General features: G+C 36.7%; 1 protein-coding gene across 1 annotated transcript in view; it reads left to right on the plus strand.

Annotated features, from left to right (window-relative positions):
• ATR (ATR serine/threonine kinase) overlaps nucleotides 1-26,070 on the plus strand; it is a 105,473-nt gene that overhangs the window by 51,760 nt on the left and 27,643 nt on the right. Inside the window, exons 24-32 of the mRNA XM_052645566.1 lie at nucleotides 2,751-2,866; nucleotides 5,519-5,639; nucleotides 10,074-10,211; nucleotides 11,845-12,055; nucleotides 15,079-15,257; nucleotides 18,866-19,030; nucleotides 20,176-20,267; nucleotides 25,270-25,361; nucleotides 25,583-25,760. Of these exons, the coding sequence (XP_052501526.1) occupies nucleotides 2,751-2,866; nucleotides 5,519-5,639; nucleotides 10,074-10,211; nucleotides 11,845-12,055; nucleotides 15,079-15,257; nucleotides 18,866-19,030; nucleotides 20,176-20,267; nucleotides 25,270-25,361; nucleotides 25,583-25,760 (1,292 nt within the window). The remainder of the gene's footprint in view (nucleotides 1-2,750; nucleotides 2,867-5,518; nucleotides 5,640-10,073; nucleotides 10,212-11,844; nucleotides 12,056-15,078; nucleotides 15,258-18,865; nucleotides 19,031-20,175; nucleotides 20,268-25,269; nucleotides 25,362-25,582; nucleotides 25,761-26,070) is intronic.

Genomic DNA, 26,070 nt, shown 5'->3' on the forward strand with positions numbered 1-26,070 from the left:
AGGATGGTGTTCTGGAAGACAAGAAAGTGTTTCAGAAAGTATGTCTGTGTGTGTGTTAGTTACTCAGTCATGTTGGACTCTTTGCACCCCTATGACCTGGAGCCCACCAAGCTCCTCTGTCCATGGAATTTTCCAGGCAAGAATACTGGAGTGGGTTGCCATTTCCTACTCCAGGGGATCTTTCCAACCCAGGGATCTGACCCAGGTCTCCCACATTGCAAGCAGATTCTTTACTGTCTGAGCCACCAAGGAAGACCCTTCAAGAAGTATGGCGTGATCTAAATGCTGACCATATTCTATAGGTGTAATTATTTCAGGACTACTAATTGACCATTGGCTATAGTAACATAGAGATCATTGCTGTCCTTGAAAAGAGCAGTTTCAGTGTAGTTTAGAAAGCCTCATTAGAGTATTTTTAAGAACATGTGGGAGGAGAGGAATTAGAAAAATTACAGAAATTCTTTTGAAGAGTGTTGCTGTCAAGGAGAGCAGAAGAATGAGATAGTAGCTAGGGAGGAAAGAGGGGTAAAGATGGAAAAAATGACAATGTGTTTACATGTGCTTGGGAATAGTTCAGCAAGAGGAGAATAGTGATGATATAGAAGAGAACTGATCTAACACTACTTTAAGTAGGTAAAGAGATGTGGAATATAGTGTACAAGTGGGAAGAATAACCTTAATTAAAACAAAAACAGTTCATCTTTAGTAACAAGAGAAAAAGCAGAGCATGTAAGCACTGATGTGGTATTGTCACACTGGGGAGATATTAGCATGGAAGTTGTAGAGGTCTCTTGTAAGTGCTTATTTTATCAGTGAAATATGAAACAAGATGAACAACTGTATATTAGTGTTTTTTGTTTGTTTTTTCTTCTAATTTTGTAGATTTATAACTGACATACAGCACTGAATAAGTTTAAGGTGCATAGCATAATGATTTGACTTTTGTACATCATGAAATGATTATCACAAGTTTAATGAACATCCATTTATCTCATATAAATACAAAATTAAATCTTAAAAAAGTTAAATTTTTTTTAGCACAAGGAATGTTTTCCCTTGTGATTAGAACTCAGGATTTACCTTCTTAACAGCTTTCCTGTATAACATAGCAGTGTTAATATATTTATCATGTTATACATTCAGTTCAGTTCAGTTCAGTTGCTCAGTTGCATCCGACTCTTTGTGACCCCATGAATCGCAGCACGCCGGGCCTCCCTGTTCATCACCATCTCCCGGAGTTGACTCAGACTCACGTGCATCAAGTCAGTGATGCCATCCAGCCATCTCATCCTGGGTCGTCCCCTTCTCCTCCCACCCCCAGTCTCTCCCAGCATCAGAGTCTTTTCCAGTGAGTCAACTCTTCGCATGAGGTGGCCAAAGTACTGGAGCTTCAGCTTTAGCATCATTCCTTCCAAAGAAATCCCAGGGTTGATCTCCTTCAGAATGGACTGGTTGGATCTCCTTGCAGTCCCAGCGACCCTCAAGAGTCTTCTCCAACACCACAGTTCAAACGCATCAATTCTTCAGCGCTCAGCTCAGCCTTCTTCACAGTCCAACTCTCACATCCATACATGACCACAGGAAAAACCATAGCCTTGACTAGATGGACCTTAGTCAGCAAAGTAATGTCTCTGCTTTTGAATATACTATCTAGGTTATACATTATATCTCTAATATTTCTTTATAACTAGAAGTTTGTACCTTTTGATTGATCTAATTCTAAATATAAAGTACATATTCTCTTAGTGTTTATAATTGTTATTAATAGGAATATATCTGTTGCATGTGGTCCTTTATAGTGGAATTGTAAAGAAAGAATAGTAGGTGATGAAAGATATAATATCCTAACATTTGTCTTGTGTTAAAGATTGATATTAGAAAGGTTTTTTTTTTCCTTCATCTATAAAATCCCACTTGTTTTATTTTCAGGAAAGTAAAATATAACCATTTCATTGCTGGATTTGACTAATGAATTGGTCTTTAACATTTGCATCTTATTTTCAGAATTTTAAGCTCAGTATGTTATATCTAGAATTTGAAATATCTTAAAGTTTTGAACTATTTTAGATTTATAGTACTTTAATTAAAATTCAGAAAAGGTCACACTCTAAAAATTCTGCAAGTATGCTGCTGCTGCTGCTGCTGCTAAGTCACTTCAGTCGTGTCCGACTCTGTGCGACCCCACAGATGGCAGCCCACCAGGCTCCGCTGTCCCTGGGATTCTCCAGGCAAGAACACTGGAGTGGGTTGCCATTTCCTTCTCCAATGCATGAAAGTGAAAAGTGAAAGTGAAGTCGCTCAGTAAGTGTCCGACTCTTCATGACCCCATGGACCACAGCCTACCAGGCTCCCCCTGACCCCATGGACCACAGCCTCCCAGGCTCCCCCATCCATGAGATTCTCCAGGCAAGAGTACTGGAGTGGGATGCCATTGCCTGCTTCGTCTGCAAGTATAGAAGATTTCAATTTTTTCCTCCAAATAACTTAGTCATTTATTTTAGAACATGTTATATGTAGCATGCAAATTACATGTTCCATTATTGGTACTACCACAGCTTTGTGACCTTGAGTAAGTCACCTGAATGGTTTTAAGCATTGAGATAAATCTAAGCAAGTTCATAACTCCAAAAATGTTATAATTTTATATATTTTTCTATGTATTTTTATAGCTGTAGTATGTAGAATGTTGGTGGATGTAAAGGTGTATCTGTTTCATTGATGATTTACAACTGTAAAATATATATTTGTAGGAGTTACTTTCCATTTATGACTGCAGAGAGATGAAAACTGATGGCCCCGGTCACCAATTGTGGAGGCGATTTCCTGAGCATGTTCGGGAAATACTGGAACCGCATCTAAATACTAGGTCTGTAAACTCATTAATACTATTTTGATAGAATTTTTTTAACTTTATAAAATAAAAGTTACTTTTGATATAACATTTTAGCTTTAAAAGTGTTTTTAGTATGTTTTAATGTGTATTTTTCCACTATGATTTATGTTTATAATCTTGTCAAAATGGGAACAATCTGCTCATTGTTTAAATTCTATAACTTTGAATATTTAGACAAATTCATTGAAGCTGAAAGGATTATTTTTTAATTCCATTGTCAGTAGTACTTTGAAAAAAATCTACTTTAAATTGAATATGAGTTGAAACTTTTGATGTATATGTGCTAAGTCACTTCAGTTGTGTCCAACTCTTTGCAACCCTTTGGACTATATAGCCTGCCAGGCTCCTCTGTCCATGGGATTCTCTAAGCATGAATACTGGAGTGGGTTGCCATGCCGTCCTCCAGGGGATCTTCCCTGACCAAGAGATTGAACTCATGTTTCTTAAGTCTCCTACATGGGCAGGTGGGTTCTTTACCACTAGTGCCATCTGGGAAGCCCTGTGAAAATATTTTCTTCTCCTTAAGAAAAAATTTTTTTTCTAACCTTTTATTTTTACCATTTAAAAAACTTTGTTAGGATTGATTGAAGTCCATTAATTATTTTTAGTTAGAAACTTTAGTTTTAGTTAGTCTAAGTCCCAAAATTATTGGATATTTGACCTTAGATAATTACTTTAGCTTTTGAACCCTAGTACAGTACCTAGACACATAGTAAAATTCTTTATAAGAGCCCTTAAGTATGTATACTTATTTGCTACATATCTTTTAATATTTAGAAACTTTTTAAACATCATTTTATTTCTTATGAATAGTACTATTTAAAGATATAGTTTGTTAAGATAAAGTTTGTTTTTTCTGTTTTGAGAACTCTATACTTCTCCATTTCTTTATCTGTATTTTATAGCACTTACAGATGCTTAAGAGTTTCTGTGAACTAGATAGATCAATCACCTATGGTTCACAATTGCCACAGAAGTAATTTTAGGAGAAAATATCAGGATGTGACTTGACAGAGCCTTACTTGTTCCCCAATACCCATAGTTTCTAAGTTCAGCATAAAACTTGTAAAAATCATCCAGAGAAGTATATTTGTGATGGTTCAAAATAATGATGATTAACTGAGAGACACTGGATTTTTCATTTTTTAGCAATTTGCGATACAGTGAAATACATAATGTTTGCTGAGAACCTTGAGTGTAGGGCATTAATTATATTTGTCATTTCCAAACCTTACACTGGTGATTAAAAAGGAACTGACTCACCTCAATAATTCCTGTACACATGTGTAAATGAGACCTGTTTGAACAGGTTTAAATGTTAGTGCTGAGGAGCAAATAGAAAGAATCATGTTGAAGTTATGGAAGAGAGAGAAGTGTTAATTGATAAAATAAGGCCCCAAGGAGCATCCAGAATACTAGCCATGGGTGATTAAAGGAAGTCACATCTCTTTCTCTGTAACAGAGGAAGATAAAAGTGGTGGACAGAACTTATTTACAAATTTAACTGTGGGGTTGTGTTAATGGTTTCTTTTTTCTCCATGAAGTAAGAGGTATAAGAGACAAGATTATTGGCTGAAAGTAGCAGTGCAGTTGGTAATAGGTCACATAAGGAGAACAATGATCATTTGACATAGCCACTGTGGAAAACAGAAGAGAGAGCTGATAAGGGATATTTAGGATTTCTGGGCAGCATAGAGGTCCATTGAGGTTGAAAACTAAGATATGTAGTAGTACTAATCTCTTAAACAATTTCATGATGTTTCCTCTATCGATGCAATGGCCTTGATATCGTTTCAGTGAGGGCAAGCATTTAGACTGATCCAAGATTTGGAGCTTGGCAGATGGGTCCAGCTGGTAAAGACAGTGTGGCATTGGAGTGTATAGAGGATATTACCAAGAGAATGCTTGAAGTGAAGGACCATAGAAAGCAAGCTGGTTAGGAAAAGAAGTAAATGAAAAGGAGGTATTATAGGTTAGAAGCATTTAGCAGAATCAAGATACAGAAGATCTCAATGAGAGAGAACAGATGTGTCAGTAACTGAGTGAAAGAACTGGAAATTTGGGAAACTGTGACCGCAAAGTGGGGACTAAATAGTACATTTTGGAAGTGAAGAAGTTTCTCTGTTCTGGCAAGGGAGTCCCGAAAAAGAAGTAGAGGAGAAAGCCACTGAGAAGTTTTCAGTTTGACTGGATGGTCCAACCGGACATTGAAGTCACTCAGGATGATAAGACTTGGGGAGGAAAGAAAATGCTGAGCAGTCTGCTAAATTTATCAGTGAGTTGGTAGATGTCCATAATGAGTATAGTATAGTATGTATATGTGGATGACTTGAACCTCAAAGGAACAGACCTTTTTTGTTCCAGGGTGGGGTTGGAAGGATCTGAAAGAGCATTGAGGAAGGGAAGAAGCAGACTCAAATACTTTGATGTACTTGGGGAGTTCAAGAATGACCTATCACCCCGTCACTAAGAAGGCTTTAGAGAAAGTAGTGTCTTTAGCCAGATTTCAGTAAAGGCAAGGCTGTAGTAGGGTAGTCAGCAAAAGAGTTGATATGATTCCTTATACTAAAGTTTTAGACAAATGGATATATATTTATTTTTTAATAAATAATTTTTAAATTACAGATATAAGAGTTCTCAGAAATCAACAGATTGGTCTGGAGTAAAGAAGCCAATTTACTTAAGTAAATTAGGTAATAATTTTGCGGAATGGTCAGCATCTTGGGCAGGTTATCTTATAACAAAGGTAAGAGAGCCTTGTCCAGAATTTAACTGAATAGAAATTGTCAAGGAAATGAGAACATTTTATCTGAATGCATAGCACACACAGTAGGCACTGAAATATTTGTGCTGTTAGTGATAGAAATTTTTGTAGAAAATGTTTACTAATAGAGAGTTTCTCTTTTGTTACTAGTAACAGTTTCTGAGTAAGAAGGTAGTTTTTTAATCAAGCAAATAATTGTGTTCTTAGTGTGTTTGTAAAATATCTATTACATTACATCCTATCATTTTATGTTTTAAATAATATTGTTTAAAAGAATATAAATGCCTTATCAGACTTTTTATATATAATAAAAAGATTTCTTAGGTAATAAAAAGATATATTATCCCTCAGTGGCCATTTCTAAAAGAGAATACATTATCTGAACTTCCTCTAAAATAAAAGTAATCTGAATGTGAAAGTTCAGTCATGTCCAGTTTTTTTCTTTTTTAGTGAATATACTGAAAATATTATATGTGAAATGTTAATACTATTGAATTAATTACTTTCAGCTGTGGAATATTTTATTTAGCTGTATTTAGTTGGTTTTTTTTTTTTTTAGTGAAGGATTTTTATTTGAAGAAGGAAAAACCTTTAAACTTTTATAGGAGAAACCCAAGATGATAGGTGTTGCAAGAGGGCATCAGAGGGCAAACACACTGAAACCATACTCACAGAAACCTAGTCAATCTAATCACACTAGGACCACAGCCTTGTCTAACTCAATGAAACTAAGCCATGCCCACGGGGCAACCCAAGATGGGCAGGTCATGGTGGAGAGGTCTGACAGAATGTGGTCCACTGGAGAAGGGAATGGCAAAACACTTCAGTATTCTTGCCTTGAGAACCCCATGAACAGTATGAAAAAGCAAAATGATACGATACTGAAAGAGGAGCTCCCCAGGTCAGTAGGTGCCCAATATGCTACTAGAGATCAGTGGAGAAATAACTCCAAAAAGAATGAAGGGATGGAGCCAAAGCAAAAACAATACTCAGCTGTGGATGTGACTGGTGATAGAAGCAAGGTCCAATGCTGTAAAGAGCAATATTGCATAGGAACCTGGAATGTCAGGTCCATGAATCAAGGCAAATTGGAACTGGTCAAACAAGAGATGGCAAGAGTGAACATCAACATTCTAGGAATCAGCTAACTAAAATGGACTGGAATGGGTGAATTTAACTCAGATGACCATTGTATCTACTACTACGGGCAGGAATCCCTCAGAAGAAATGGAGTAGCCATCATGGTCAACAAAAGAATCCGAAATACAGTACTTGGATGCAATCTCAAAAACGACAGAATGATCTCTGTTCGTTTCCAAGGCAAACCATTCAATATCACAGTAATCCAAGTCTATGCCCCAACCAGTAACACTGAAGAAGCTGAAGTTGAACGGTTCTATGAAGACCTACAAGACTTTTTAGAACTAACACCCAAAAAAGATTTCCTTTTCATTATAGGGGACTGGAATGCAAAAGTAGGAAGTCAAGAAACACGTGGAGTAACAGGCAAATTTGGCCTTGGAATGCAGAATGAAGCAGGGCAAAGACTAATAGAGTTTTGCCAAGAGAACACACTGGTCATAGCAAACACCCTCTTTCAACAACACAAGAGAAGACTCTACACATGGACATCACCAGATGGTCAACACCGAAATCAGATTGATTATATTCTTTGCAGCCAAAGATGGAGAAGCTCTATACAGTCAACAAAAAGAAGACCAGAGGCTGACTGTGGCTCAGATCATGAACTCCTTATTACCAAATTCAGACTTAAATTGAAGAAAGTAGGGAAAACCACTAGACCATTCAGGTATGACCTAAATCAAATCCCTTATGATTATACAGTGGAAGTGAGAAATAGATTTAAGGGCCTAGATCTGATAGATAGAGTGCCTGATGAACTATGGACTGAGATTCATGACATTCTACAGGAGACAGGGATCAAGACCATCCCCATGGAAAAGAAATGCAGAAAAGCAAAATGGCATTCTGGGGAGGCCTTACAAATAGCTGTGAAAAGAAGAGAGGCGAAAGGCAAAGGAGAGAAGGAAAGATATAAACATCTGAATGCAGAGTTCCAAAGAATAGCAAGAAGAAAGCCTTCTTCAGTGATCAGTGCAAAGAAATAGAGGAAAACAACAAAATGGGAAAGACTAGAGATCTCTTCAAGAAAATTAGAGATACCAAGGGAACATTTCATGCAAAGATGGGCTCCATAAAGGACACAAATGGTATGGACCTAACAGAAGTAGAAGATATTAAGAAGAGGTGACAAGAATACACAGAAGAACTGTACAAAAAAGATCTTCAGGACCCAGATAATCATGATGGTGTGATCACTAATCTAGAGCCAGACATCCTGAAATGTGAAGTCAAGTGGGCCTTAGAAAGCATCACTACGAACAAAGCTAGTGGAGGTGATGGAATTCCAGTTGAGCTATTTCAAATCCTGAAAGATGATGCTGTGAAAGTGCTGCACTCTATATCAGCAAATTTGGAAAACTCAGCAGTGGCCACAGAACTGGAAAAGGTCAATTTTCATTCCAATCCCAAAGAAAGGCAATGCCAAAGAATGCTCAAACTACCACACAATTGCACTCATCTCACGCGCTAGTAAAGTAATGCTCAAAATTCTCCAAGCCAGGCTTCAGCAATACGTGAACCGTGAACTTCCTGATGTTCAAGCTGGTTTTAGAAAAGGCAGAGGAACCAGAGATCAAATTGCCAACATCCACTGGATCATGGAAAAAGCAAGAGAATTCCAGAAAAACATCTATTTCTGCTTTATTGACTATGCCAAAGCCTTTGACTGTGTGGATCACAAGAAACTGTGGAAAATTCTTCAAGAGATGGATATACCAGACCACCTGACCTGACTCTTGAGAAATCGGTATGCAGGTCAGGAAGCAACAGTTAGAACTGGACATGGAACAACAGACTGGTTCCAAATAGGAAAAGGAGTACGTCAAAGCTGTATATTGTCACCCTGCTTATTTAATTTATATGCAGAGTACATCATGAGAAACGCTGGACTGGAAGAAACACAAGCTGGAATCAAGATTGCCGGGAGAAAGATCGATCTCCTCAGATATGCAGATGACACCACCCTTATGGCAGAAAGTGAAGAGGAACTAAAAAGCCTCTTGATGAAAGTGAAAGAGGAGAGTGATGAAGTTGGCTTAAAGCTCAACATTGAGAAAACAAAGATCATGTCATCCGGTCCCATTTCTTCATGGGAAATAGATGGGGAAACAGTGGAAACAGTGTCAGACTTTATTTTTGGGGGCTCCAAAATCACTGCAGATGGTGACTGCAGCCATGAGATTAAAAGATGCCTACTCCTTGGAAGAAAAGTTATGACCAACCTAGATAGCATATTGAAAAGACGTTACTTTGCCAACAAAGGTCCGTCTAGTCAAGGCTATGGTTTTTCCAGTAGTCATGTGTGGATGTGAGAGTTGGACTGTGAAGAAGCCTAAGCACTGAAGAACTGAAGCGTTTGAACTGTGGTGTTGGAGAAGACTCTTGAGAGTCCCTGGGACTGCAAGGAGATCCAACCAGTCCATTCTGAAGGAGATCAGCCCTGGGATTTCTTTGGAAGGAATGATGCTAAAGCTGAAGCTCCAGTACTTTGGCCACCTCGTGCGAAGAGTTGACTCATTGGAAAAGACTCTGATGCTGGAAGGGATTGAGGGCAGGAGGAGAAGGGGACGACAGAGGATGAGATGGCTGGATGGCATCACTGACTCAATGGACGTGAGTCTGAATGAACTCCGGGAGTTGCTGATGGACAGGGAGGCCTGGCATGCTGCGATTCACGGGGTCGCAAAGAGTCGGACACGACTGAGCAACTGAACTGAACTGAACTGAACTGAATGCTGGTAAACTGAGGTTTGGATCATACCAATAAAACTTGACTCTGACACCAAGTAATTTAAACTTTTTATTTCTTTCATTTTCTTTCTGATAGTTAATCATTGTTGATTACTTAATAAAAATATGGTCTTGTATGTAATTTACTGGCCCAGGAAATACTTTCTAGTTACTTTCCTCATCTATTTGTTCAGGAGAAAAATACACTAAATTTAATGTAGCTAAGTAAAAGATAATGTAATTAGCAAAGTTAATCTGTAACAAAACATGATACATTTTAAAATGAAGTCTGTGGTGAAAAGACCATTTTTGCTGAGATAATTGGCAGCCCAAGTAGCTATGTTGCTCTTGTTAGGGGTCTCAGCAGTTTAGACACTTGACCAGAGGGATGGTGAGCTAAATCCTCCCTACTTGAGTGCCTTTCTTCATAGGAAAATACCTACTCTACAATGATAGACTAGCTCACATGTTGTCTTTTGGTGTTAATCAAAAGAATAAAATGTACAGAACTACTTACTCTCTCTAAACCATTGGAGTTTATAGGTTCGGCATGATCTTGCCAGTAAAATCTTCAACTGCTGTAGCATTATGATGAAGCATGATTTCAAGGTGACCATCTATCTTCTTCCACATATTTTAGTATATGTTTTATTGGGGTGTAATCAAGAAGATCAACAAGAGGTGAGATAAATTATTTTATTTGGTTTCTGTTTGTACAAACATTTGGGAAACGTAGTTAGTATTAAAAAGGCTATGTATTAGTTGGACCTGTAGATCAATGTATGCTATTTAATGGGATATCTAAACACTTACAAAATCCTTTTTTAAACTTTTATTTATCAAAGAGTTGTTTAATGCTTAGTTCATATCCTTTGCCTATTTGAGGTTGTGTATGTGTGTGCCTTTTTAAATAATTAGTAGGAGTTTGATATGTATTCTGGATACCAGTTTGTGCCAGTCATATTGTAGAAAATTTTTTTCCAATTACATCTTTTGCCATGGGAAATTTTAAATATAAATGCCAAATTTTTATATATTTTATAACTTTTTAATATTAAGTGTTTTATGCGATGCCTTCTCTTATCCAGTATCATGAACATATTTCCCCGTATTTTCTTTTGATTTTTTTTGTTTGTACATGCCCTTCAATTACTCTGAAGTGATTTCTGCAGATACTGTATTTATTTTTGTGACTCTTTATGTTGTTTTTGTTTGTTTAATAGGGGCTCTGCTTTATTTTCTTAAATATTAACTAATACACTAGCATTTGGCACGAATCCAAAATATGATGACAAAAGTCACTATTAACTTTTTATTTCAAATATATCATTTTAGTTTAAAAGGCTTTAAGAGGCTTGCAAGTTCAAGCTTGACAGGTTTCCTACTGTCAAAACCAAGAAACCTTAGAAAATGAGGAGGGCACTCTGTGCCCTTTTGATCTGATTCAGTAAGGCAACAAAACAACTTTGCAGTGTGATTTTGTTTTGCTTTAGAATTGGTGTGTCATTACAGAGCATGGTCTGTAATTCCATTCTGTTGAGGAAATTAAGACACAGAGAAGTTAAATGACATGGAAACACAGACTCTTTGAGTAGAAGGGACCTTAGAATTAACATAGATCAGATTTTGGAGGCAAAAAAGTTTTGCTTTGGGGAAAGAGGCCTCCTTAAGGAAATCAAACTGCAGGCTAGTACCCCAACTTCTCATGACTGCCTCCCTTGAACCTCTAAACCCATACTATATTTATATTCAGCACTGAAGTGCTCCATGATATTGTCACACTGTTTACACCTTATCATATGCTACCTTGTATTGTTCATGTGTGCACATCAAGTATACACACAAGAGGGCTTTCTTGGAGCAGAACCCATAGCTGGTAAAAGTCTGAATCCCACCCAGAGCCCATAGCTGGGGAATGTCTGAATCCTACCACAGGGCTTTGCACATGAATATCTGCTTGCCTGTTTGACAGTGACATTCTAGAAACTGCCACAGTGAGCAGCGGGCTTTCCTTTTGTTTGAGGTGTCTGTTTGTGGATGAAGCACGAAAGAGACATCATAATCTCTCACAGGCGCTTGAATAGTCTCAACCATCTTCACCAAGTCTATTTTTGTGACTCTTTTACAGTATGTTTTCTCTTCAGAGAAACATTTTATTGGCTTAATTTTAATGAGAAAGATAATTTATTATTAATCCATCATGGATTTTTTTTCTTTTGAAAATTATTCCCTGAAATGGCCAACCTTATATGTCAGGTAATAGTAAAATGGTATTATGTAGACATATCATTAACCATAAAATGGTTCTTCTTAGGTTTATGCAGAAATTATGGCAGTTCTAAAGCATGATGATCATCATACCTTAAGTACCCAAGACAGTGCATCTGATTTGTGTCAACTCAGTACACAGACTGTGTTCTCCATGCTTGACCATCTCACACAATGGGCAAGGCACAAGTTTCAGGCACTGAATGCTGAAAAATTTGCACAAGGCAAATCAAATAGAGATAAGGTGGACTCCGTGGGTAAGTCATAAGTTCTATATACTTCCTTCTCTTTATTATTAACCAGTTAGCTCCTTCCTATATCAATTCTATAATGTAAGCATTAGCTTTTAAAAGACCTATATTTTCTTTCATGCCTTTTCCCCCTACCTCCCCAGGAGATGGCCTTGTCTGAGAAAAAGCGGTGACTTTATAGTAAGAAAGCCTCTCTTTAAACTCTTACTCTCACTTCCTCAAGCAAAACACATACCTAATTTTTCTTTGCATAAAATAAGGTTTATATTATCTCCCCTAGAAGACTGAGGATTAAGTGGGTTGATGATTATATATAGTAAATTGTAAAGTGTTAAATAAATGCTATGTTAATGTTATTAACCCACTCCTCACTGTTAACTCATTTATTCCATGCCCTCAATGTGTGTATACATTGTATATATACATATATGTGTATGTATATAAGTGTTCTTTATCTTTTTTCACTTATGAGATACTCTTTGCAGTCTTTTTCACAGTTAAGTTTTACATTTCAAAGATTTTACTTTCATTCATTTCATGACCTATTTTTTTTTATTCATGTCACATATTTTCTTCTTTTTTTTCCCTGTCTCTGGTAGTTTGGTATCCAGCAGCCTCTCCAAATATGCTTAATATAGGGAGGGAGGTGGGAGGGGGGTTCAGGACAGGGGGACACATGTACATCCATGGCTGGTTCATGTCAATATATGGCAAAAACCACCACAATGTTGTAAGTAATTAGTCTCCAATTAAAATAAATAAATTAATAATAAAAGGAATTAGTAATCTTGTTAATCTGTACCGCTATGTACTTATCTACCCCGTATTGTTTGTAAGTAAATCTTAGGTATCATTATTTCATCTATAATATTTGAGAGTATAGCTCTAAAAGATAAGGACTCTTTGCAAAGAAATATAATCAACATATCTTTATGATACCTAAAAAAACTGGTCATTATCCCTTAATATCAAATACCCAATTTCCAAAGTTCTAATTATCTCATGAATGTCATATTTTTCAATAATTTGTTTGAATAATTTATAAACAATATTCACACTTTACAGGTTCTTTCAGTTCAGCATTGTTATATCTTTTAATTTGAGTCTAAAGATTCTCTCCAAGTTGGAGGGGATAGATGTATACATATAGCTAATTCACTTTGTTGTACAACAGAAAATAACATAACATTGTAAAGCAATTATGTACAATTAAAAAAACACCACTACCAAAAAATAAAATAAAGATTCTCTCTCCAAAAAAAAGAAATATGATTAGTACATACTACAACACTAACACCCTGTTGTACCTGCTAACATGTTATTTTTTTCCCTTTGATTTTACAACTCCCACTAAGGTGACTAAAAGAAGAATCTCATTAGAGTCTAAAATGACACTTGCCCCTATGATATAAGCATTTGGTAAGATTTTTATGAATTACATTCTTCAGACATTAATAGATACACTTAATGTCTTTAAACTTTTGCACTTTTCATTCTTGTGGCAAATGGGTAAAGTATATGATCGTTCTGCTTCTCTGTACTTCAGCCATTTTAGTGGGAATACATGATTTTCCCCCAAAGCTTTGAGACTAATTGGAAAAACTGACTAAGACCCTTAAAGAGGCCTTTACTTAAGTTCTCCACTTGTGAGCATCTCCTTCTTGTTCCTCTATCTGTGGAAACACATACATTCCTGTTGTTAAGCACAATAGTTTATTTTTTTAGGATAGTTTGGACTGACAAATAATTATCTCTTTAGGGGAATGTTTTTCTGTACTATATGACATATTTCTCTACAACATATTGATATGTTTTATATTAACTCTACAATTAAAGGTTTGTTTCTGTTTCTGCATGTGAAAATGGTACATAAAAACCAAACACGAACTCAGTTATTATCATTTCTTACTAACATTGTAATAAAAATTCTAGCTTTTAAGAGTAACATTTGTAATATTTCAAAAGTACAATACCTTTAACATTTCTCATAATTTGAAATGAGTTACAAATTTTGATGGAAGTAAGAAACTAATTTTAAATATAATTTCATTTAAATTTACTATCTTGATTGTGAAATTTGTTTCCTGTTTTCTACATGCTGTTATGAGTCATTATTAAAAGCTATAGCTTTTAAATAAGACTTCTTAAACTAACTAGTCCAGAAGTTTCTCAGTTAGGTCTTTTCTTAGATTCTTTTTTTAAAAATTACCATTTTAAAGTATTTGTGATTTTATTTGAAAGGCACTTTTACTTTCTATTTCCATCTTAATATTTAATGTTGTAGATATAGCAACACAGGAAAGAAATAGATTGTTAATAAAGAAAGCTATTTCCATAATTCTGCCTTTTCCCAACTCATATTTTATCACTGTTTTTATAGTTATTAATAATAATTAACTCATCTTTGTATCTTTTGTGCATGCGTGCTAAGTCAAATCAGTTGTATATGGACTGCAGCCTGTCAGGCTCCTCTGTCCATGGGATTCTCCAGGCAAGAATGCTGTAGTGGGTTGCCTTGCCCTCTGTCAGGGGATCTTCCTGACACAGGGATCGAACCTGCATCTCTTAAACGTCTAACCTGCATTGGCAGGAGGATTCTTTGCCTCTAGATCTTTTGTATCATCTTTATATATCCTCAACATTTAATGTGAATTTACATTTAATCCTTACAACATTTAAGGAAGGCAAAACAGATGCTAGTATTTTTAGGAAAGTGTGTGTTAGTTGCTCATTAGTGACTGATTCTTTGCGACACCATGGACTGTAGCTCCCCAGGCTCCTCTGTCCATAGAAACAGAAGTTCAAGTAAGTTAAATGACTTAAGTTAAATGTTCAAGGTAAGGTAAGTAATAACTGCTGTTGGACCAAGAGTATTCTGAGCAATCATCTTGCTAGTAGTTACATTCTAAATAAGATACACTGGTACATGTAGATTAATTTATTTCATGAAATAAAATAAATTTAAATGTATACTTTTAAAATTACATCTTCTAAGTCTTTAATTACTCAATTATCTTTTTATGATCTAGTGTCTACTGTGGATTATGAAGACTATCAGAGTGTAACTCGTTTTCTAGACCTCATACCTCAGGATACTCTGGCAGTAGCATCCTTTCGCTCCAAAGCATACACACGAGCTGTAATGCACTTTGAATCATTTATTACAGAAAAGAAGCAAAACATTCAAGAGCATCTTGGATTTTTACAGGTTTGAAATTAATATAGTGAATTTAATAATGATGTTTAATATTGCCAGTCTTTTATGTTTAGATTGTTCATTTTATTGGTTTAAATGATAATGCTATGATTGTGTATGGAAGAAAAGAAAGTAAGGACCAGTGGGACTAATACAGTGAATTAAATAAGAGGTCAAGATTGGTGGGCTTCTTTTCAGGTCGAAAAGCAGAATGCTGTGAGAGAACTGGAAAATAAGTAGCTTGTAGTCTTTTGGTGACAGTCTGTCCTGTCTTTGTTTGCCTTCTTGTCTAGCATTAGTCTCTGTTAATTGTTAAAGACATTCTTTTATAAGGGCATTCAACTCCCATGTCTTTCTCCCTCTGTATTGTATTCACTTCGTAAGACTCCAGTCCTGAATAAACTCACCCATGTGTTTTCCAGTTGTTTGCATGTAAGCACCTGAACATCACTGGAGAAAAATCACACTGTGGATATTTAACTGGTTTTCCTTCACACTCATAATCTCAAACTTCAGCAGAACTCTTTAACACTGCCTTCAGTCTATGTTTCTCCAATTAAGACTACTTTCCCTCTCTTCATGATGACTATTTCTTACCTTCTCTTCATGTCTCTTCTCACCTCACTTATTCTCAGTTGGTGACCTTGCTTTATTGTTCATTAGGAAAATAGAAGCCAAATCTACCAAATCTGAAAATTCATTGGATTCTGCACCATATTCTAATTTTCTTCTCTATTCTGTTCCTAAGGAAGAATCCCTTCCTGCCAAAATTCAGTTCTTCTACTTTTGTTCTTGATTTCAAGGATTTCACTCCTTCAGATATTCCTTCTTTCTCCAGTATGATTAACTTTTCTTTCTCAACCAGAGTAATAAAGTATATAGACATGTTCTGGTATAACCCATTTTAATTTTTTTCTAATTCCCTTGAAAAAGTCTTACAGTATCTTTTTTCAGATACTTCCCAACTTTCTGTTTCCCTCCATAGCCAGTTTTTAAAAGAACTGCCCATCTTCTTTATAGACCTTTATTCCTTATTTACTCTTTGCCCATTCCAATAAGAGTTCTTTCTCCATTCAACTGACTCTATTCTTGCTAAGAAAATCACTGACATATATATATATATATACTATTATGTATAAAATAGATAACTAATGAGAACCTTTGGATACTGTTCATGGGATGAAACACAAGCTGGAATCAAGATTGCCCGGAGAAATATCAATAACCTAAGATACGCAGATGACACCACCCTTATGGCAGAAAGCGAAGAAGGACTAAAGAGCCTCTTGATGAAAGTGAAAGAGGAGAGGGGAAAAAGTTGGCTTAAAACTCAACATTCAGAAAACTAAGATCATGGCATCCGGCCCCATCACTTCATGGCAAATAGATGGAGAAACAATGGAAACAGTGAGAGGCTTTATTTTCTTGGGCTCCAAAATCACTGCAGATGGTGACTGCAGCCATGAAATTAGAAGACACTTGCTCCTTGGAAGAAAAGCTATGACCAACCTAGACAGCATATTAGAAAGCAGAGACATTCCTTTGAGAATGTCTTGTTGTCCGGAGACGGCCAACAAAGGTCCATCTAATCAAAGCTATGGTTTTTCCAATAGTCGTGTATAGATATGAGAGTTGGGCTGTAAAGAAAGCTGAGCGCCGAAGAATTGTGGTTTGAACTGTGGTGTTGGCCTTGGACTGCAAAGAGATCCAACCAATCAGTCTGAAAGAAATCAGTCCTGAATACTCATCAGAAGGACTGATGCTGAAGCTGAAACTCCAATACTTTGGCCACCTGATGCAAAGAACTGACTAATTTGAAAAGACCCTTATGCTGGGAAAGATTGAAGGTGGGAGGAGAAGGGGACAACAGAGGATGAGATGGTTGGATGGCATCACCAACACGATGGACATGAGTCTGAGTAGGCTCTGGGAGTTGGCAATGGACAGGGAAGCCTGGTGTGCTGCAGTCATGGGGTCGCAAAGAGTCGGACACAACTGAGTGATTCAATTGAATGGAATGAGAGCCTACTGTATAGCAGAGGAAACTACTCAATACTCTGCTCTGTGGTGACCTAAATGGGAGAGAATTCTTCAAAAGAGGGGATAGGTGTATATGGTTAGGTGATTCATTACTCTGCCAACAAAGGTCTGTATAGTCAAGGTTATGGTCTTCCCCATGGTCACATACTGTTGTGAGAGCTGGACTATAAAAAAGCCAGAGAGCCAAAGAATTGATGCCTTCAAACTGTGGTGTTGGAGAAGGTTCCTATGGGTCCCTTGGACAGCAAGGAGATCAAACCAGTCAGTATTAAAGGAAATCAACCCTAAATACTCATTGAAAGGACTGATGCTAAAGCTGAAATGCCAATACTTTGGCCACCTGATGTGAAGAACTGACTTAATGGAAAAGACTGATGCTGGGAAAGATTGAAGGCAGAAGGAGAAGAGAGCTTCAGAGGATGAGATAGCTGGATGCCATCACCAATGCAATAGACATGAATTTAGGCAAACTCCAGGAGATGGTGAGGGACAGGGAGGCCTGGTGTGCTGCAGTCCCTGGGTTTGCAAAGAGTTGTACATGGCTAGGTGACTGAACAACAGTGACATTGCTGATTCACTTTGTTGCACAATAGAAACTAACACAACATTGTAAAGCAACTATTCACCAGTAAAAGTTTAAAAGAAAGAAAATTGGGGGCCTCCATGTTGCCAAGTCCAATAAATACCTCCCAGTCCTCATTTTCTTCATGGCATCATTTGACCACTCCTTTATTAAGATATTTTCTTTTCTCTCACAACTTCTGGGATACCACATATTCTAGGTTTCTTCAAGCTAGTCTCTCCTCTCAGTTTCATTTGCCAGTTTTTCCTCATCTGTAAATATAGAAGTACTCTAGTGTCCTCTTTTCTTCTCTGCCTCTGTTCATTTCATAAATCATTTCATCCTTTCCCCTGCCATCTTTGTGCTAATTGGTCCCAAATTTTTATCTTCAGCCTGAATATCTCCTTTGAACCCAGATTTAGTGTCTTGTGTTTCTTATTGTTCAGTCTCAAAGTTGTGTCCAGCTCTTTGCGACCCCATGGACTGCAGTACAACAGGCTCACTTGTCCTTCACTGTATCTCAGAATTGGCTCAAACTCATGTCCATTGAGTCGGTGATGCTGTCTAACCGTCTCATCTACTGTTACCCCCCTTCTCTTTTTGCCTTCAGTCTTTCCAAGCATCAGTGTGTTTCTTGAAAGTATGTTAATACCAATATATTAAATGCTTATTTAAAATATTTTAAAATTTTAGTATGTAACTTATACACTATACTCAACAGAATTTATTATATATCGGATTTTAACAAGAGTTCAAGACCTTGAGAGTCTTTACGGTTGTCATTGTCACTAGCAGTTACTAGTGGAGATTTGTATTTAAGTGGAATATGAGTATATTTAAGTGGAACAGAATGCCTGGAAGTAAGTTTGCAGTTTTACTGTGAATCTACCCTGAAACAAATACTTATTGTTGCTTTGGATTAAAAAAATGCTTATATGCTTTTTTACATGAATGGGTGGTTTTATTTCTAGTTGTATCTTTTTTCTTATTTCACTGTTTCTTTAATGATTGAACAAAGAAATTATATGCTGCTATGCATGAACCAGATGGAGTGGCTGGAGTGAGCGCAATTCGAAAGGCAGAACCATCTCTGAAAGAACAAATCCTTGAACATGAAAGCATCGGCTTACTGAGGGATGCCACTGCTTGTTATGACAGGGCTATTCAGTTAGAACCAGACCAGGTAAGAAAAGAAATGAAAGGCAACATAATAAAAAGAACTATGAACTAGAATCTCTGAAAACCTTAATTTCAATACTGTCTCTACTAGTACTCTTGCCTGGAAAATGCCATGGACGGAGGAGCCTAGTGGGCTGCAGTTCATGAGGTCGCGAAGAGTCGGACACAACTGAGCGACTTCACTTTCACTTTTTACTTTCATGCATTGGAGAAGGAAATGGCAACCCACTCCAGTGTTCTTGCCTGGAGAATCCCAGGGACGGGGGAGCCTGGTGGGCTGCCGTCTATGGGGTCGCACAGAGTCAGACACGACTGAAGTGACTTAGCAGCAGGAGCATACTTAGTTTTAAGCTGTATGTTCAGTTACTCTGAAATTAAGGTAATTTTGCTTTACTATTAAAAGTGTAAGACTTGCATCAATTTTTAATAATAATAGTGATTCTATAGCCTAAGAAAGTTTTTCAGATTACACATGCCCCATCACCATCTGGGAATCTCTGAAATGGTCCCTTAGTATCACTGAGCTACAGTTGCTAATGGGGGCACGTCATGTATCTCATGTATATTAGAACAGGAAAGAGGTTTAGAATCATTGGTTTACAATCTTGGCTTAGAATCTCTCTAATCTTAGGTATCCCTTTTTTGTCATAATTGGCCTGTTCATTTTCTCAGAAGTTCAGTGTATAGGGCCTTTATTTTTCAGAATCTTGTTCTCAATTTTAAAGAATACTTCATAATCCTATTTAACTTTTCAGTTTCTATAGCCTGAAGTCTATATTAATAATATTGTGACCTTTGAGTTTAATTTTTACATGAGAAAAAATGACAGTCTTTAAATGAAGTATTAAGAAATACTCTTACTTTTATATTTAATCTGAACAAAAAATTAGACCTTATCTGGGAAAAATAATAAAATCAATCTGGGATACTTTTTAGGTTGTCTGAATTAAAAAAAAACAACAACAATTCAGATGTGTATAGAACATCGGCAGAGGACTCTGCCATATAGCCAAGCAAGTCACTTGTTAAACTAAGAAATGTAGGCTCAGTGAAGAAGAGCATTTTTTAAGGACAAGCAGTTAAACACTTTTTGGTTCCTAAGATGTATTTGAAGTAACAATTGCTATTTTAAATACTTTAAATTTCCAGATCATTCACTATCATGGTGTTGTGAAGTCCATGTTAGGTCTTGGTCAACTGTCTACTGTAATCACTCAGGTGAATGGAGTACATGCTAACAGGTAATGCTTTTTAAAAGAATTTTTTGTTGTTTTGTTTTGAAATGGGAAATTTTAAATTGACTGATTGGTTTGAAGTAATGTTTACTAAAGTAATGAAATCTTTTTTGTTTTCATGGTGTTGGAGATAAGCACCAAAAAATATTTTGTCCTACTGTCTCTCTCGTAAGTCAGCTAGCACTTAACAGCTTATCTTTTGTGCAGAGAATCATCTTTGAGGTAAATTTGCTTTATGACAGGAACCTGCCTGACTTTACCTACTGTGGGTGAAGTTAATATTCATACTTCTAAAGGGTACAAGCTCTGCCTACATAATCAGCACCAGTTATTTTATGTGTTGGAGAGAGAGAAATTTTGTGACTGAATTAAAGAATACCACTCTAAAATCTAGGGATTGTTTTCCCCTAAAAGACTAATAAAAATGAAAACAACTTTCCTTTCCTAAAGAAAATAGATTTCTTATAGCAAACCAAATGATACCCCCAAAAAAAGTGCTTATATGTGGCAAAGATTAAAGCATCTATGTTTCTTTTAATATAAAAAATAATTAAGAAGGTTGGTTTTGCTCTTGAAACTGCCTTGCTCTGCCAGCTGAAAACCTTTTTCCTTAATATATTTGCCAGACCCCAAATGACTTTTCCAGACAGTGTTCGGTTCAGTTCAGTTCAGTTCAGTCACTCAGTCATGGCTGACTCTTTGCAGCCCCATGAACCACAGCACGCCAGGCCTCCCTGTCCATCACCAACTCCTGCACTTTATCCACACTCATATCCATTGAGTCGGTGATGCCATCCAGCCATCTCATCCTCTGTTGTCCCCTTCTCCTCCTGCCCTCAATCTTTCCCAGCATCAGGGTCCTTTCAGATGAGTCAGCTCTTTGCAACAGGTGACCAAAGTATGGAGTTTCAGCTTTAACATCAGTCCTTCCAATGAACACCCAGGACTGATCTCCTTTAGGATGGACTGGTTGAATCTCCTTGCAGTCCAAGGGACTCTCAAGAGTCTTCTCCAACACCACAGTTCAAACGCATCAGTTCTTCAGCACTCAGCCTTCTTTATAGTCCAACTCTCACATCCATACATGACTACTGGAAAAACCATAGCCTTGGCTACACGGATATTTCTTGACAAAGTAATGTCTCTGCTTTTTAATATGCTGTCTAGGTTGGTCATAACTTTCTTTCCAAGGAGTAAGCGTCTTTTAATTTCATGGCTGCAGTCACCATCTGCAGTGATTTTGGAGCCCCCCCCAAAAATAAAGTCAACCACTGTTTCCATTGTTTCCCCATCTATTTCCCATGAAGTGATGGTACCGGTTGCCATGATCTTAGTTTTCTGAATGTTGAGCTTTAAGCCAACTTCTTCACTCTCCTCCTTCACCTTCATCAAGAGGCTCTTTAGTTCTTCTTCACTTTCTGCCATAAGGGTGGTGTCATCTGCATATCTGAGGTTATTGATATTTCTCCTAGCAATCTTGATTCCAGCTTGTGCTTCATCCAGCCCAGCATTTCTCATGATGTACTCTGCATAGAAGTTAAATAAGCAGGGTGACAATATACAGCCTTGATGTACTCCATTTCCTATTTGGAACTAGTCTTTTGTTCCATGTCTGGTTCTAACTGTTGCTTCCTGGCCTACATACAGGTTTCTCAAGAGGCAGGTCAGGTGGTCTGGTATTCCCATCTCTCTCAGAATTTTCCACAGTTTATTGTCATCCACACAGTCAAAGGCTTTGGCATAGTCAATAAAGCAGAAATAGATGTTTTTCTGGAACTCTCTTGCTTTTTTGATGATCCAGAGGATGTTGGCAATTTGATCTGTGGTTCCTCTGCCTTTTCGAAAACCAGCTTGAACATCAGGAAGTTCACAGTTCACGTATTGCTGAACCCTGGCTTGGAGAATTTTGAGCATTACTTTACTAGCGTGTGAGATGAATGCAACTGTGTGGTAGTTTGAGCATTCTCTGGCATTGCCTTTCTTTGGGACTGGAATGAAAAGTGACCTTTTCCAGTCCTGTGGCCACTACTGAGTTTTCCAAATTTGCTGACATATTGAGTGCAGCACTTTCACAGCATCATCTTTTAGGATTTGAAATAGCTCAACTCGAATTCCATCACCTCCACTAGCTTTGTTCGTAGTGATGCTTTCTAAGGCCCACTTGACTTCACATTTCCAGGATGTCTGGCTCTAGGTGAGTGTCCAGACAGTGAGATCTGGTCAAAAGGGATGGGGTCATCTTACTTTACCAAAGAGCACAGGCCACTGTCTTTAGTTAGTTCATGCAGTACTTCTAAATACAGGTTCTATATATTCAAAACTATGGTTTTACAGACCACTGTTCTACAGTATCTGAGAGCAGAGAAACTCAGTCTTAGTTGTATGGTTTCAAAGTAGTGGAATTTATAAAATTATGAAAAAAAAAAAAAGCTTTACAGAAGCAGGGAAAGATTGGATATATGTTTTAGACTTGTTTCTCCAGATTATTTGAGACACCTGATGAATAAAAGGGTTGCAGGAATTTGGGGAAGTTTGTCATGGCTCAAGCCAATGTGTCTTACTTCCTTATGATGCACACTGCATGCTCTTCTCTTTGGATCTGGGGTACATAGAGCCTCCTGATCATTGTACTGTAAAAAGGCAAGCTTCAGTATTCAATGAAGGATACTATATCACTGGTGCAAGTGGTCACTGAGGGGATGTGTTTTTCTTGGAGTGAATACTTGTGTTTAAACAAATATTTCTCCAAAATTATTGACTGTGCTTAAACTACACATTCTTTTATTTTTTTAAATTTTGTATTGGAGTTTAGCAGATTAACAATGTTATAGCAGATTAACAATTAACAGTGAAACAGTAGTTTCAGGTAGACAGCACAGCCATGCTTATTATACCTGTATCCATTCTCCCCCAGACTCCCTTCCCATCCAGTCTTCCATATAACATTGAGCTGTGTTCCCTGTGTTGTACAGTAAGTCCTTGGTTGGTTATCCATTTTAAATACAGCGGTACACAGTCATCTTTTTAATGCATTTATGGAAGTATCATCACAGCCTGATCCTCATGGTCATTTGGTACAGCACTTCTTGGTACAGTGCTTGGTGTGACCCTCTGGTTTAAGGTCATGGCATCTAGTTCCATCACTTCATGGCAGATAAAAGGGGAAAAAGCAGAAGCATTGACAGTTTTATTTTCTTGGGCTCCAGAATCATGCAGATGGTGACTGCACCCATGGAAATAAAAGACACTTGCTTCTGGGAATTAAAGCTTTGACAAACCTAGACAGCATATTAAAAAGCAGAGACATCACTTTTGCTGACAAATGTCCATATAGTCAAAGCTATTCCAGTAGTCACATATGAATGTGAGAGTTGAACCATAAAGAAGACTGAGTGCTGAAGAATTGATGCTTTCAGTTTGTGGTGTTGGAGAAGACACTTGAAAGTCCCTTGCGCTGCAAGGAGATCAAACCTGTCAATCCTAAAGGAAATCAGTCCTGAATATTCATTGGAAGGACCGATGCTGAAGCTGAAGCTCCAATACTTTGGCCACCCAATGCGAGGAGCTGACCTACTGGAAAAGACCCTGATTCTGAGAAGGATTGAAGGCAGGAGGAGAAGGGGATGACAGAGGACGAGATAGTTGGATGGCATCACCAACTCAATGTACTTGAGTTTGAGCAAACTCTGGGAGATGATGAAGGACAGAGGAGCCTAGTGTGCTACACAGTCCGTGGGGTTGCAAAGAGTTGGACATGGCTTAGTGACTGAATGAAAACAACAGTCCTCTCTGGAGAGCAATTCTTGCTAATTCTACTCAGATTTAGATCCTAAAATTTTTGATACTTCAGCATGTTGTAATAAACTTGTGAAGTTATTCAAGTTTGGATTTTTGAAAGTTATATTTCTGTTGTATTTCTTTTAGCTTTGTTCTAAATCATTTTTGGTGTATTCAGAAATTAGAAAATATTCAGTATTTATGCTGCTACTTTATTTTTTTAAATAATTAATTGATTCATTTGTTACATTTTCTTTATGTATTTTTACTACAGAAAGAACAAAGAGGGCTTTTAAGGGCATTGATCCCAGCCTGTCTGAATCTGTTACCTTATTTATAATATGGGGATATGTGTACATTTTGGTATTATTAACTAATTAAATGGAAAAATGTACCTGGCCTAAGGTCTAACATATAGCAGGTATTCACATAATATGATTTAATAAAGAAGAAACATGGAGAAAGTGTAGCTTCTTCTATACAGTCATGATCTAAATATCACTAGCCATGTTAGTATCACATAAGTAGGATGCTTAAAAAAATAGTAACCTATATCATACTGCTTTTACAAACCCCAATTTTAAAGTAACTGAAAATAATTTAAGAATAGATAAGTATTTGAGGTAGCTAATTTTGTATCTTTTTTTATACTATTGACACATAATTAGTAACTTGGTATGCCCTTATTATTGAGTATTCTGTGTTCCCTAATGCTCAATCCACACCACCAGTTTCTATGTTTTTGTATTAAATTTAGTTCAAAATTTTATTAGAATTACTTACTTGGGATACATATATGTTCAGTTGGCTCTTTTTCCTCCCTGCTCTTAAAGTTAAACCTCCAGCTAATCTTACAACTGTTCTTTGTAATTATCCAGGCATTAATTCTGATTTAATATATGGCAAATTTGTCAAAAATGAGATTTTTAAATGGCTCTATCAGAAGTAATTATTGAAAATAATTGAATTATTGAAATTGTAATTCAATTTCAATTGTAATTATTGAAAATTTCAATTGTAATTGCTGTAAAATATAATTTCAATTGTAATTATTGAAAAAGATATTTTGGGGGACTGGAAAGATTAAAATTGGGATTGTTGTGGATAGATATTAATTATTTTGTACTTAAGTACAAAATACAATAAATAGAGTATATAAACAAATGAAAAGTCTGTAAATGCCACCTTAAATTTAAATAAATGTTTAATTGATATGGATTTCTTTTAATAGGTCTGAATGGACAGATGAATTAAACACATATAGGGTGGAAGCAGCTTGGAAATTGTCACAGTGGGATTTAGTAGAAAACTATTTGGCAGCAGGTACAATTACGTTTTTAAAAATAACCAGTTTTAATATGACATAAAGCTAAGCAATATTCGTAATTAATTTGTCAGCTTTTCTTATGATTGTCTTGTTTAGTTCAAAGTGTAATGAAAGCATCTATTCCAGATTTCTGTTGACTATTTTACCAAATGAAATAAAGCTTGTTCTGGTACCAGCTATCATGGCATTCCTTTACTATCTATCAGTTGTTTTTCAGATGGGAAATCTACAACATGGAGTGTCAGACTGGGACAGCTATTATTATCAGCTAAGAAAAGAGATACCACAGCTTTTTATGACACATTGAAACTAGTGAGAGCAGAGCAAATTGTGCCGCTTTCAGCTGCAAGCTTTGAAAGAGGCTCTTATCAACGTGGATATGAATATATTGTGAGGTATTTTGAGGTTTCCATTTTTATATTCCTGGTTTGTAGGTGTCATATGACTAGTGATAGTATGTTTGGTGTCATGCATAGCTACACATAATGGCTCTTGCATTTTTTTAACTTCACAATCACCCTTCATCAAATTATAGTTTTTTTTTTTAATGTATATCCTTTTCATTAGAAAGGCAATTATGAGACTGCTAAAAAACTGTAAAAATATCTTACATTTATCCTAATATAGTGTCATAGTTTATTTTCTTTATACCTAAATAATTAGATACCTACTCTGCCTGGCACATTGGTGTCAGTACTTTTGGTT

The sequence above is a fragment of the Budorcas taxicolor genome, chromosome 1 (genome assembly GCF_023091745.1).
Source record: "Budorcas taxicolor isolate Tak-1 chromosome 1, Takin1.1, whole genome shotgun sequence".
In the NCBI taxonomy this organism is placed as follows: domain Eukaryota; kingdom Metazoa; phylum Chordata; class Mammalia; order Artiodactyla; family Bovidae; genus Budorcas; species Budorcas taxicolor.